Source organism: Rattus norvegicus, chromosome 16 (genome assembly GCF_021556685.1).
Source record: "Rattus norvegicus strain SHRSP/BbbUtx chromosome 16, alternate assembly SHRSP_T2T, whole genome shotgun sequence".
Lineage (NCBI taxonomy): Eukaryota > Metazoa > Chordata > Mammalia > Rodentia > Muridae > Rattus > Rattus norvegicus.
Window position 1 is genome coordinate 6,931,896 of NC_141549.1, and position 12,900 is coordinate 6,944,795.

Here is a 12,900-nt window from a genome sequence, read left to right on the forward strand (position 1 = left end):
TTATCAATTCTACTTTTCTGGATGTATGGGCATCACTTAAATACCGTTGCTGTTACTTGATAATAAAGCAATAAACCTTTGTTTCCCAACAGTATAAAGGCGTAATTTTCCATTAACTTATATAAAAAGTGTATTTCCTATCATATAGAACTCTGTATGAGACCTTGGGTGTGGGAGTGGGAAGGCACATGCACAGCTTCACTGCACTCTTATGTCCCTTTCCAATCTGCATTCTGTGACTATTTTTTTAGATTTATTGAATTCTGTGTGCATGAGTGCTTTGCTCGAATATAGATATGCGTATCACGTATGTGTCTAGTGCCTGTGGAGATCAGAAGAGAAGGTCAGATCCCCTGGAACTGGAGTCACAAATGGTTGTGTGTCAATGTGTGGGTCCTGGGAACCAGCCCAGGTCTTCTGCAAGCACGAGTGCTCTTAACTGCTGAGCCGTATCATTAGCCCCCCTGCGAATTATTTTTGGAGCTGCAACATTTTGTTGGTGAATTTATTTTTTAACTTTTGAAATGCTTTTCTTTTCTCCTAAAATAAGAATAAATGTATACCAGATGTGATAATTTTGAAAAGATTTTTCTTTTAACTATTTCTGTAAAGTCCGAGGGATGCACCATTTTTATTCGTATATCTTTCTATGTCAAGGAATGGATTTCAGTTTACAAACCAGGACGATTTTGGAGGCACTGGAGAGAGGCCCAGCAGGTGATGGCATGCACTGCTCTTCCAGGGGGCCTGAGTTTGGTTTCCAGCACCCACATCGGGTAGCACCCACATCTGTAACTGCAGCCTCAGAGGTCTGACACCTTTGGTCTCCGCATTTACGGTAACAGACCCACATGAAGATAAACACAGACGCATAATTAAAAATAATAAAAGAGGGGGTTGGGGATTTAGCTCAGCGGTAGAGCGCTTGCCTAGCAAGCACAAGGCCCTGGGTTCGGTCCCCAGCTCCGAAAAAAAAGAAAAAAGAAAAAAAAATAATAAAAGAGATCTCCTTTAAGGGCTGGAGAAATGGCTCAGTGGTTAAAAGCACTCGCTGCTCTTCCAGAGAAACTGAACTAGATTCCCACCGCCCATATGGCAGACCACAACCACCCATAACTCCAGTGCTAGGGGATCTGACGCCGTCTTCTGGACTTCACAAGCACCACACACGCAGGGCACAGATGTGCATGTGGCGAAGCACCCATATAAATAAAATTCAAACCATGTCAATTTTGGTATATTTCTTTAGACTTTTTTTTTAATTCAAATGTGTATTTGAGAGTGGTACCCACAGGAGCCAGAAGGGTGCATCAGATTCCCCGAGAGCTGGAGTTGCAGATGGATGAGAGGTGCCGGGAGCTGTGCTCTCATCTCTGCAAGAGCAGTGTGAGCTCTCACTCGCTGACCCACCTCTCCAGCCCCTAAGCTCTTTCTTTGCGCAACCTGATACGGTCTTATTCAGAAAACTACCTCACCCACTTGCAATTTTCCTTCTTTGTCTTTATTTTACAGATTAAAGTTTTTTTTATCATATTTGTTTAGCTCTGTAGTCTATGAGGTGTATGTGGTACGTGGAGGTCAGAGACCAGCTTGTGAGAGTCAGTCTCTCTCCTCCTACCGTGTGTGTTCTAGGGATAGAACACTGGTGTTCAGGCTTGGAGGAAGGAGCCTTCACCCACAGAACCATCTTGCCTGCAATACAGATTTGTACGTACGTATGTATGTATGTATGTATGTATGTATGTATGTATGTATGTACGCATGTATGCATGCATGCATGCATGTATTTTATAGATTTTTTTTAAGTTGAGTCTGTGCTGGCTGGTTTTTGTCAAGCTGACACAAGCTAGAGTCATTTGAGATGACTCCTCCATCAGACTGCCTCTAGGCAAGTCTCTAGGGTGTTTCCGTGATTAATAACGGTTATAGGTGGGCCAGCATACAGGAGGGCAATGCCACCCTGGGGTGGGCAGTCCTGAGCTGTAGAAGACAGGCTGGGGAGCACTGAGCAGCAAGTCAGCAAGCAGCGTTCCTCCCTGGCCTGTGCCTCAGGTCCTTCCTGACCTCTGGTCGATAAAAACAAACCCTTTCCTCCCCCAGCTGCTTTGGTCAGTGTGTTTCATCGCAGCGACAGAAACCCCAACTAAGATAGTGTTTTGCTTTAGTGGGACTTAAGGGTGGCTTGGACGTCAGCGGCAGGTGGATACCTGAGGAAACTCCTGGAAGGCTCCCATTGCTTCTTGATTCCTTTCAGAAGAACCACCAATCACAATCAAGGGCCTGAAACAGTAACGTTTTAGAAATGTTATTACACCTGAGAATATATGGGGGCTAGAGAGATGGCTCAGCAGTTGAGAGCACTGATTGTTCTTCCAGAAGACCCAAGTTCAAGTCCCAGCGCCCACATGGCAGCTCACAACTGTCCGTAACTCCAAGATCTGGCACCCTCACACAGACACAGGGGCAGAACACCAATGCACGTAGGAAATAAAATAAAGAGAATATATAAAGCATCCAGCAGTATCCAGTGCACAACAAAAAATAATTGCAAGTGACTAAGACAGAGAACAGACAGAAAACTTCCCTGAAAAGCTGGAGGCTAAAGCAATTCAAGAAGCAAACTGATATGAGAAAGACTGTCCTCAAATTCAGAAAAAATGGAAAACGAACGATAAGGCAGAGATTCTCAGCCTGTGTTTGCGACCACTTTGGCGAACCTCTATCTCCAAAAATATTTACATTACAATTCATATCAGTAGCAAAATTACAGTTATGAAGTAGCAACAAAATTAATTTCATGGCTGGGGATCACCATAGCACGAGGAACTGTATTGAGGGCCGCGGTATTAGAAGGTGGGAACCGCCGACATATTTGCTTTTTCTTACCTCGGCCTCTAGGCTTTCGGGCTGAGGGACAGGAAATGAATTTTATATCTTTACTACTCCTGAGATGGGGAAAAGACATTTTCTATTTCCCTAAGTGAGTCTATTTGAAAAGGGAAAGATGAGTGAGAGTTCTATTCTATGTCTTAATGCTTTTTTAAAAAAGCATAGCTAAAACTTAAAGTTATTTAAAAAAAAAAAACCCAAAACCCTAAGGTAGATTTAAAAAAAAAAAAAGGCAAGGAAAGAAGACAGAACAAGGAGCTGGAAGGAGCACAGGCCTCGTGGATGAGGACACTTGTTGCCAAGCCTGATGAAGTGCGTGTCAGCCTGGCGCCCAGAACCAACCTCTGTGGGTTATCCTCTGACCTCCACATGTCAGGTCCCGTCTGTGCACACATCACACAGAGAGACAGAGAGAGAGGGAGAGAAAGAGGGAGAGAGGGAGAGAAGCAGGGAGGGAGGGAGGAAGGGGAAACAAGAAAGAAACTGTGCAAAGAATGAAAACGACACCCTTCACATTACAAAGAGACGTTCTGAGTGGATTAGAACATTGTGGTGGCTTGGCCCATAGACTCAGGTCTTGGCCACAGGGAGCAGCACTATTAGGGGGTGTGCCTTGTTGAAGGAAGTGTGTCACTATGGTGAGGACTTTGAGGTCTCAGATGCTCAAGCTATACCCAGGATGATACATAGTCTCCTTCTGCCGCTTGCAGATCAAGATGTAGAACTAAGTCTCAGTTTCTTCATCCATGTCTAACTGGATGCTGCCATGCTCCCACCATGATGATAATGGACTGAACCTCTGAAACTGTAAAGCAGCCCCAGTTAAATGTTTTCCCTATAAGAATTGCCATGGTCATGGTGTCTCTTCACAGCAATAAAATCCTAACCATGACAAACATAATCCCCTTCATCCTGATATTACTGGTAAAGTAGCTGAGAAAAGGTCAAAGGTAAGGCTGGAGAATCAGCATTAAATAGCATATAAAGCAAATTTTAATATAAGAATATATAAATGTCTTACTAACCAGGCAGAACAAGTTAAAGAATAAACATGTCTATATACTGAGCTGGGGTGAAAAACAAGAAAAAACAACAAAAACCAAACAAACTAACAACAGCAACAGCTCTTGGTTAGATATGGTGGTACTGACTGAGGCAGGAGGATCACAAAGTCAAGGCCTGCTTGGGCTAAGGGATTTCAAGCCCACCTTGGCCAACTTAATGAGATTCTGTCTCATACACACAAAAGCTTAGATGAGCATAGTGTCACATGCCTTTAGTCCCAACACTCGGGACACAGGCAGGCAGATCTCTTTAAGAATTCCAGACTTGCTTGGCTTGGTAATGCCTTGAATCCCAGTACAAGGGAGGCAGAGGCGGGTGGATCTCAAGGCTAGCCTGTCTACAAAGCAAGTTCCAGGACAACAGCAAGGGATACACAGAGAAACCATGTCTAGAAAAAAGAGGAGGGAGAAGAGGAAGAGGAGGAAGAAAGGGGGAGGAGGAAGGAGAGGAAGAAGAGGAGGAAGAAGAGGAGGAGAAGAGGAAGAGGAGGAAGAGGAGGAGGAAGAAGAGGAAAAAGAAGGGGAAGAAGAAGGGGAGGAAGAAGAAGGGGGAAGAAGAAGGGGAGGAAGAAGAAGGGGGAAGAGGAAGGGGAGGAGGAAGGGGAAGAGAAAAAAGGAAGAGGAAGGGGGAAAAGAGGAGGAGGAGGAAGGGGAGGAAGAAGAAGAGGAAGAAGGGGAGGAGGAAGGGGAGGACTAAGAAGGGGAAGAGGAAGGGGAGGAGGAAAAAGAGGAAGAGGAAGGGGGAAAAGAGGAGGAGGAGGAAGGGGAGGAAGAGGAAGAGTAGAAGTAGAAGTTGTGGCAGTAATTCCAGGGTAGCCTGATCTATATAACATAATGAGGCTCATTATGAGGTTAATTATTGATTCAATAATTAACCAATTTAAAAAGTATTTCTTCATTCAGAACCACATGCACTCTGCATGCTCACATGCACAAATACACTGAGTGAGAAACTCTTTAATTATGTCTCTCTCAGTAAAGGAGTTAAGAGTGTTTCTTCTTCCTCACAATGCAAATATTTAAAGAGCACACTGTGTTCTGCTATCCATTAACACTCGTCATGTCAGTTACTTTCTTATGTGTCGTAGAAGCATCCATAATCCACTCTTTCACTCTTCCTAGCAAGTTTCTTTTTTTTTTTTAAGATTTATTTATTTTAGTTATCTGCGTACACTGTAGCTGACTTCAGACACACCAGAAGAGGGCACCAGATCCCATTACAGATGGTTGTGAGCCACCATGTGGTTGCTGGGATTTGAACTCAGGACCTCTGGAAGAGCAGTCAGTGCTCTTAACCGCTGAGCCATCTCTCCAGCCCGCAAGTTTCTACAGTTCAGGGTAAGTTTGTTAACTACTGTCCTCACGCAGCACACTGAACCGCATGCTTTGCACCCCTCCGTCCCTTCTTCCTGAAGGCCAGACCACTTCCCAGTTAAGTACTCTCCTCTCTATGTCTAAGCCCTGCAAGGATTGGTTTTTCTCTCCCCAACTCTTCCCACCCTAGATCAGTTCTACTTGGTTAAATTATGCAAAGACACATTAAAAAGTGTCTTCAGCAAGAATGACTTAATTACCAACAGTTCATGTTTGCATTCGCCATGCCGCCCAAGGCGTGGATGAGGCCGGGACCAGAAACAACGAGGCATACTCCTGGCCTGGAAGTAAAGCAGAGTTCATCAACAGCAGATCAAACTTAATGGCTGGAGGGAAAAAAAAAAAAAGAGGGTAGATGCCAGCAATCCCAGCTCGAACAGACCAGCTACCTATTCAAAGGATGTCAGGGTTTCCATGAAACCTCTTGGTGGTCAAAGGAAAGACATGCAATTCTTTACTATAATTGCTGAACTATTATTAGAATATCATAATTAAAAAAGAGGAGCATCGAGTGTAAGATAGAGTGCACACTATTACTTCCCCATTGTATTGTACTAACCTCTTCACAGTTTGCCCTAATTATATTTGGGTTAGCACAAGTTGACTGATTATAGAGGCGGATTTTGACAGCCACATATATTTTCTGTGATTTTTTTTCATTTCCTAACAAATACATATAATATACCAAATCTTTGTGAGAAAAGTGATCCTAAATACATGGTTTCCTCCAAATCTTTCTGAATGCTTTCTCTGGACATAACTTCCTGAGCTTAAAGCACTCGGTAATAAAGTGTCTCTAGGTCATTCAGTCTACCATTTTTCAGTTCCAATGTAATAATCTTTTAGTCTTGAATAACATTAACACAATTCTCAGCAGAGATCAAACACCCAGAACGGAACCACTCAATAGAAAGTGCACAGTAGCCGCCATAGTCCCTATGCTGTTTGCTATGACAGGGACTCCATGCAGTCACTGAACACTTACTGTGGCCAGTGCAGCGAGGAGCTCTGGTTACAATGTTCCTTATTTTGAATTAAAAGTGAAGAATCACCGGTTGCTAATGCTGCAATACTAGTCAGTTTAATTCTGAAGTTTTCAAGATAAAATTTTCAAAATTAACTTTTAGCTTGCTAAAATAATTATCGGTCCAGAATCACGTAAGGCATAGATGACTGTAATTTAAATGTTTTCCCAGGGCCAGCAAAAAAAATTAAAATATTGTTTACGAGTAAATAAAGCAACAGAAGTAATCCAGAGACTGTTTTAGAGGACCGAGTTCTCCTCGGGCTCAAGTTCAGAAGGTTCCCATTAAAAAGGAAGGTCTGGGAAATCTTGTTTGATTATATAGTACTTAATTACTATCTTCAGTTTTAGAAATAAAAATGCTTAAATCAGTGGCAAGAAAGGGTAATACAAATGTTATCAGAGGCCCGAATTCCACCCAAAAACTATGTGAATGTAGAAAAAAAGTAGAATATATGAAAAAAATCTTAACAGTTGTGGAAGTATAGAATTTTAGTTTTTCTTCCTTATATATTTTCTAAAATGGTTATTTTTAAAAAGAATTAATTTTTAATAGAAAATGAGGGGTAATTGGTTAACACGAGTAGACTGGACTGTGCTCTGGCAACCTCGCTTTGGAACCAAGCCTTCTGTATACAGTTCTCACTTCTTAGTAACACTATCTTCTATAATCTTCCCAAGACGACTAAGCTATCAGTTGAAATATATATCTCACTATATACCCCACTTGCTCAATGATGCGAACGAAGCAGCCTTTATTTACCTGCCCGTTAGGTATCCAACCGCAGAGGCAGCGTAACAAGCCTACAAAAAAGGACAGCAGGACTTAATGACACATACGGGACTCGTGGCATAAATATGAGGAATCTATTACTAAGAGACAAGTGGCGCTGGCATGGTGTCACACACCTTTGGTCCCAGCATTCACTCGGGAGGCAGAGGCAGGCGGATCTCTGAGTCTGAGGCCAGCCTGGTCTACAGAGTGAGTTCTAGGACAGCCAGAGCTACACAGAGAAACCCTGCTTTGGGAGGGGAGGTGGGGGGATGGGAAGGAAGAATTAAAACACTGCTCATATTTATGAGATGTGATAGTCATAAACTTCTAGGACCGGCTTAAGTGTCTAGGGGATCTAAATTTTAGTTTTTCAAGGAATTGTCATTACTACTATTCATACTTTCATTACTATTAATAATATCAACTTACAACTGCTTAAGTACCTTGGGGATCGATAGGAATTGATTTCTTATTGATCATGTCTGTCTTCTCACTCTTCTTTGAAGGGTTAATTTCTTTGTTTTAGAGCCTGGTCTCATTACTTAGGCTGGCCTTGAATTAGCCATGTAGCCCACGGTGATTCACATGTCTGAGCCTTCCAGGTCCTGTCATCTTTAGTTTTTTTGTTTTTCTTTTCTTTTTTTTTTTTCTTTTCTTTTTCTCGGAGCTGGGGACCGAACCCAGGCCTTGCGCTTGCTAGGCAAGCACTCTACCACTGAGCTAAATCCCCAACCCCCATCTTTAGTTTTTATGCTTTTCTGTATTGTTTCCTAGCGTCCGCTCATATATTCGTTATGAGTTTGATTTGCTTTTCTCTTCCTGGTGCCTTGGAAAAAGAGCTGACGGCATTGGCTTTAAATCTTTACTAACGGAGTCACTTCAGCTATTTCGCCTAAAAGCTATTTTACCTTATGAATTATATTTGATGTGCATTTCACTATCATGGATTAGAAATATTCTCCATTTTCCACTGTGATTCTCCCAGCCCACTAGGGAGAATTTTGCACATTAGGGTCTATAACGATGTCCCATTCTCATTCTTCACACTGGTAATCTGTTTCCTCTCTCATCCCTCATCACTTTGGCTTGAAGTCTGCACATACCTATATGGGCTGGTGAGTGCTGCTCCGTTTTATGTGTGGTTTTTCTGCTATCCCTGGTTCTGAGTTTGCTTCCACATGGTCAGGTTACGCATCATTTACTGTATGTCTTCAAATTCTTAGCAAGCAAGCTGGTGACGTTCTCTTTACGGCTGACATGGCTATTTTTGTTTGTTCTGTTTTGAGACAAGCTCTCACTCCATAGCCCAGGCTGCCCTTGACTGCATCAGAAGCCTCTTAAGCTTCGTGAGCTCTGGGATACATCTGGCAGTCACCATGCCTGGCCATTTTTCCCTGAACTGTGTCCCTCCAGTTAACTTAGTGTTAACTTAACACTAAGTTAAACGAAATACAAGCTGCCCAGGAAAAACATTGAGTGCGTTTTTAAATTATTCTTTGTCTAGAACATTATAGTGTTTACTTGTGTTATCTTAAAATAAGAGTAAATTGCATAAAATGTTTGCTAAAATTAATATACTTGTTTATACGTTGGGAATGAGTGTCCACTTATAGCACAGTAAAATACAAAACATATACAGAAAAAACACTTCTCTGGCATATGCCAAACGTTGAGAAAGAACAGATGGCTGTTGTTAGTTTGGTTTTGTCGTTGTTTGTGACAGGGTCTCTCTGTGTAGCCCTGGCTGTCCTAAAACTTGTTTAGTTGGTAGACCAGGATGGCCTTCAACTCAGAGATCCACCTGCCTCTGCCTCCTGTGTGCTGGGATTACCACTACCGAGGGCAGCAAACTTTATTACCATTAAAAGAAAACAAAACTTTCCTACCAAACTACACCCCTTCACAGTACACACAGTTCTCAAGATATGTCTGGAGTCAAAGTGTTCTGATTCACAGCCTAGCTCTCCTACGTTCTACTGTGCAATTTTGACAAATTACTCTGCACACTGGCTTCCTCAGCTATCAAATGAATAAAATTCAGAGCTCTCCACGGAGAACAAGGTCAGGATGGTCAGACATGTAAAATGCTTAGAATATAGCTAACTTCCTGGCAATCTCCTATCTTCTTGACTACTCTAAGGACCTGATAATAATCAATATCCAAGCACACCTTTCTCTTTAGCGCAAACCTGCTATTCTGAGCACTTTCAAATATTCCCTTGAAAACCCCACCATCACACCTGCCATCTTCCCTTCTAAACAGTCCTCCTCTCTCTATTCTAAACCTCAGTCAGTAGCCTTACCGTCTTGTCAGAAAAGCCCCTAACCTAGGGATCACCTCTAGCAGAGCTAGTCTTGTCCTTCGTAATAGGTAGTACCTATTTCAAGACAGCTCTTAGGTCGTCCTCTGTGGGATGCTTTCTCAGAAGGCTACGCTTGTTTGTGTGTTTATTCAAGTCTGCTGTTGTTGTACTAGGGAAACCCAGAGCACTTGGACGTGTTAGCAAAGTACCCTCCCACTGAAATCTTCTGTTTCGGCTAAGCAGCTATGGGACTGCAGTTGTGAACTGTGGATTTCCGATAACTGTCCTGAGGCCTCACTACTCACCATCACAGCCTGCCGTGCCTTTAACTTATACCAATGCAGCATGGACAGGCCATCACCTCTATGAGCGATCTTCGCTGTCTCAGTGAGGACAGCCAGTCACTCTCTGTGAGACCACTATCCCCTTTATGTATCCCTCTTGTGTAAATTGTTCTACACTGTCTTTTTGTGTCTTACCCTCATTTTCCCAACTTGGAGTTGGAAAATAAACCTTATTTCTTCCACTGCTTATATATCAAGCATAGACACTTAGTGCACGTCTAATGCATGAAGAAGAAACACAGTCTAGAAAAATAGCAAACTACAGATCAGCATCTCTACTTTCTCATGCAGGGAAAAGAATAGAAGGTTGGCTCCAAATAAGGAAACTGCACGTGTACAGCTCAGTGGCCGAGTGCTTGCTTAGTGCACACACGGTCCAGGGTTCAGCGCTGGGGGGGGGGGGGAATAAAAGTGTAAACAACACTAATTAATACCTACCAGTCTTCTGATTAAAAACACAGGCTGGAGAGATGGCTCAGCGGTTAAGAGCACCCGACTGCTCTTCCAGAGGTCATGAGTTCAATTCCCAGCAACCACATGGTGGCTCACAACCATCTGTAAAGAGATCTGATGCCCTCTTCTGGTGTATCTGAAGATAGCTACAGTGTACTTATATATAATAAATGATTAAATCTTTAAAAAAAAAAAACACTCCCTGTAAATTTCAGACCTTGTTGATACATGCCTTCTGATGTAGTGAACACCTATATTACATAAAGACCTCAGTCAGTGCTGCGGGGTTTGAAAACAGATGAACCGTACCCACTGGAACTCACATCTGACGGCAGAGAAAAGGCGGCAAGGGGGGCCAAGAGCATAGATCAAGACAGCAGTGACGGCAGTGGAAGGGACGGCAGTGTGTGTGTGTGTGTGTATGTATGTATATATGAATGTGTGTATGTATATGTGAATCATGTGTGTGCCCATGGAGGCCAAAAGAAACCATTAGATACTTTGGAACCAGAGTTATGGGAGGTTGTGAGCCACCATGTGGATGCCAGAAATAAAATCTTGGTCTCTGAAAATGCAACAAATACGGTTAACTGCTGCGCTATTTCTTCAGCCTCAATTCTTGATCTCTTAAATTATTTGTGTGTGTGTGTGTGTGTGTGTGTGTGTGTGTGTGTGTGTGTGTGAGAGAGAGAGAGAGAGAGAGAGAGAGAGAGAGAAGAGGGAGGAAGGAGGAGGAGGGGGAGGGGAGGGGAAGGGGGAGGGAGGAAAGTGAGGACAATTTAAGTCAGCCTGAGTGTATGTGTGTAGGTCCAAGACAACATGAACCAGTAATCTCCTTCATTTTTCCATTTAGGTCCTGGAGATGATATTCAGGCTGTCAGTGCTTTGAAGCACTTCATCTGCCTTCGTCTGCAGCAGATACTTGATATTTCTGCCAGTGTTGCTGAGAGAGGCTGAGCTGCCAGAGAAAATCACTGCAAGTGGGATTCATAAAATGCCTCCTTTGCTTTTCCCTCTTCCAGGTACGCCCCCAAAAGCGGGGATAGGGGTGGGGTGGGGGCAGAACGCTGAGGGAAAGCACCTGACCAGGTTAGAGAGCCCTGGGTTCCAATGACGGCACTGTCATCTGTAATATCTTCCACTTTATGTAGCATGAGCCCTGGCTTTCGATCATTAATGCCACATCTCTCTGACATCTATCATGTATGGGAACCACACCAGATACTGGCAGTACACCTACCTAATGATGAAGCAACATGGTTTCTCTGCTCGAACTCGAGGTCTATAGTGAAGTGAGGCCACCCCGTTCGATTCTGATATTTGGACGTGGCTGAGTACACTACAGTAGAACATTATAAGCACAGCTCCAAACTCAGGAATGCCTGAGTTCAAATGACACTACCAGACGACTCACGTTGGTCAAGTTTGACTTAGTCGCTCTGCTTAGTCGAGAAGGATTAACAGTGGTACATGCAATGCTTCAGAAGCGATGGGACGCTGTGTGCACCGAATAGCATCGGTACCTGTGTCAACACTCACCGCTTGCTCATTCCTCATCCCAATGTACTTGATGCCCAGTTCCTGGGCAGCAAGGGCGATTTCGGTCACGGGGATGCCTACGACACCGAACATGTACTCCACATCCTGGGGATAGGATGGAAAAGGGCCGGTTGTCAGGTGGTCCTTGGGAGGTCCCAAGAAAAGACCAACAGGACCCCCGCCTCCTTGCCCTCCGTCTCTATGACACTAGGTCCCGGCCTGCTTCAGCAGAGCATTTCACACCCGAGGGATCCATCGTACTTGCGTTTTTAGGGCCTGGGCGATGACTTTAGCACCAGACACCTGCTCCTCGCTTCTGTCGCTACCCTCTGCCGAGTTACTTTCTGACATCTTCCACCTAAAGCTACTTCAAAGCACTCTTCGCGGCTTAGAGATTCACTAGCCGAAGAGTTGGTCGCACGTTTGCTGTTGGTGACACCCGCTTCTGACGGACAGGAGGGCAGCCCAACGGATTTAAGCAAGCAGGAGAAGGGGCGGGACGAGAAGTCCGTCCTTGGTGAGGCGATCATGCGAGCACGCCCATTCTCCAGTCAGTCTTTTCCGGACTCGGCCATCAGCGGGAGGCGGGACGAGCCGGAGACCGCGTCCTCTACCGAGCAGGTAAGAAACCCAACCTCTGAGGCTGTCCTCCACTAGGGTAGCTACACAGCTCAGTCCCGCGGAGAAGGCACTTGCGCGCCTGGAGGATGAAAGCAAACAGAGACCAAGCGAGGAGGGGGCGTGGTCCCAGCGCGCGTTCCCGCCCCCGCCGGAGCTTCCAGCTGATTGGGAGCAAGCTGCGCAAAGGCTGCTGGGACGCGGGTTATCTTGGAGCGTGTAAAGTTGGGGAAAACTGGCATTTGAGTACTGTTGTCATACTCTTGTCTTCTGGTTTCACAACTTTGTGGTTTTGCACCGCACACCATGAGCACCTTATTGAAATCTGTGAGCCGAGGTGTGTCCTTAATCACAGATGACACCGAAATTGCTTGTCAAGAGATAATCTTATTAACACTGCAGCTGCTCCTGTCCTCTGCCTGGTTTATACTTATTTGTTCCAGTTCGGTATCACTAAGATCGTTAGAGCCATTAGTTAATAATTAATGCATGATTGCTTAAATTTTATCGAAGTAAT

At 44.1% G+C, this 12,900-nt stretch overlaps 2 protein-coding genes across 29 annotated transcripts in view; one reads left to right on the plus strand and one right to left on the minus strand.

The window, feature by feature from the left end:
• Positions 1-12,214, minus strand: part of Hacl1 (2-hydroxyacyl-CoA lyase 1) — a 36,287-nt gene extending 24,073 nt beyond the window's left edge. The window contains 5 exon segments of the mRNA NM_053493.1: positions 2,208-2,280; positions 5,528-5,608; positions 7,115-7,155; positions 11,766-11,870; positions 12,027-12,214. Of these exon segments, the coding sequence (NP_445945.1) occupies positions 2,208-2,280; positions 5,528-5,608; positions 7,115-7,155; positions 11,766-11,870; positions 12,027-12,116 (390 nt within the window). The 5' untranslated portion in view covers positions 12,117-12,214.
• Positions 12,215-12,318: 104 nt separating this feature from the next.
• Btd (biotinidase) overlaps positions 12,319-12,900 on the plus strand; it is a 31,047-nt gene continuing 30,465 nt past the window's right edge. For all 28 annotated transcript variants that reach the window (NR_199189.1, NR_199188.1, XM_087588176.1 and 25 more), the window contains 1 exon segment: positions 12,319-12,386. The gene's annotated coding sequence lies outside the window, so the exon portion shown is untranslated.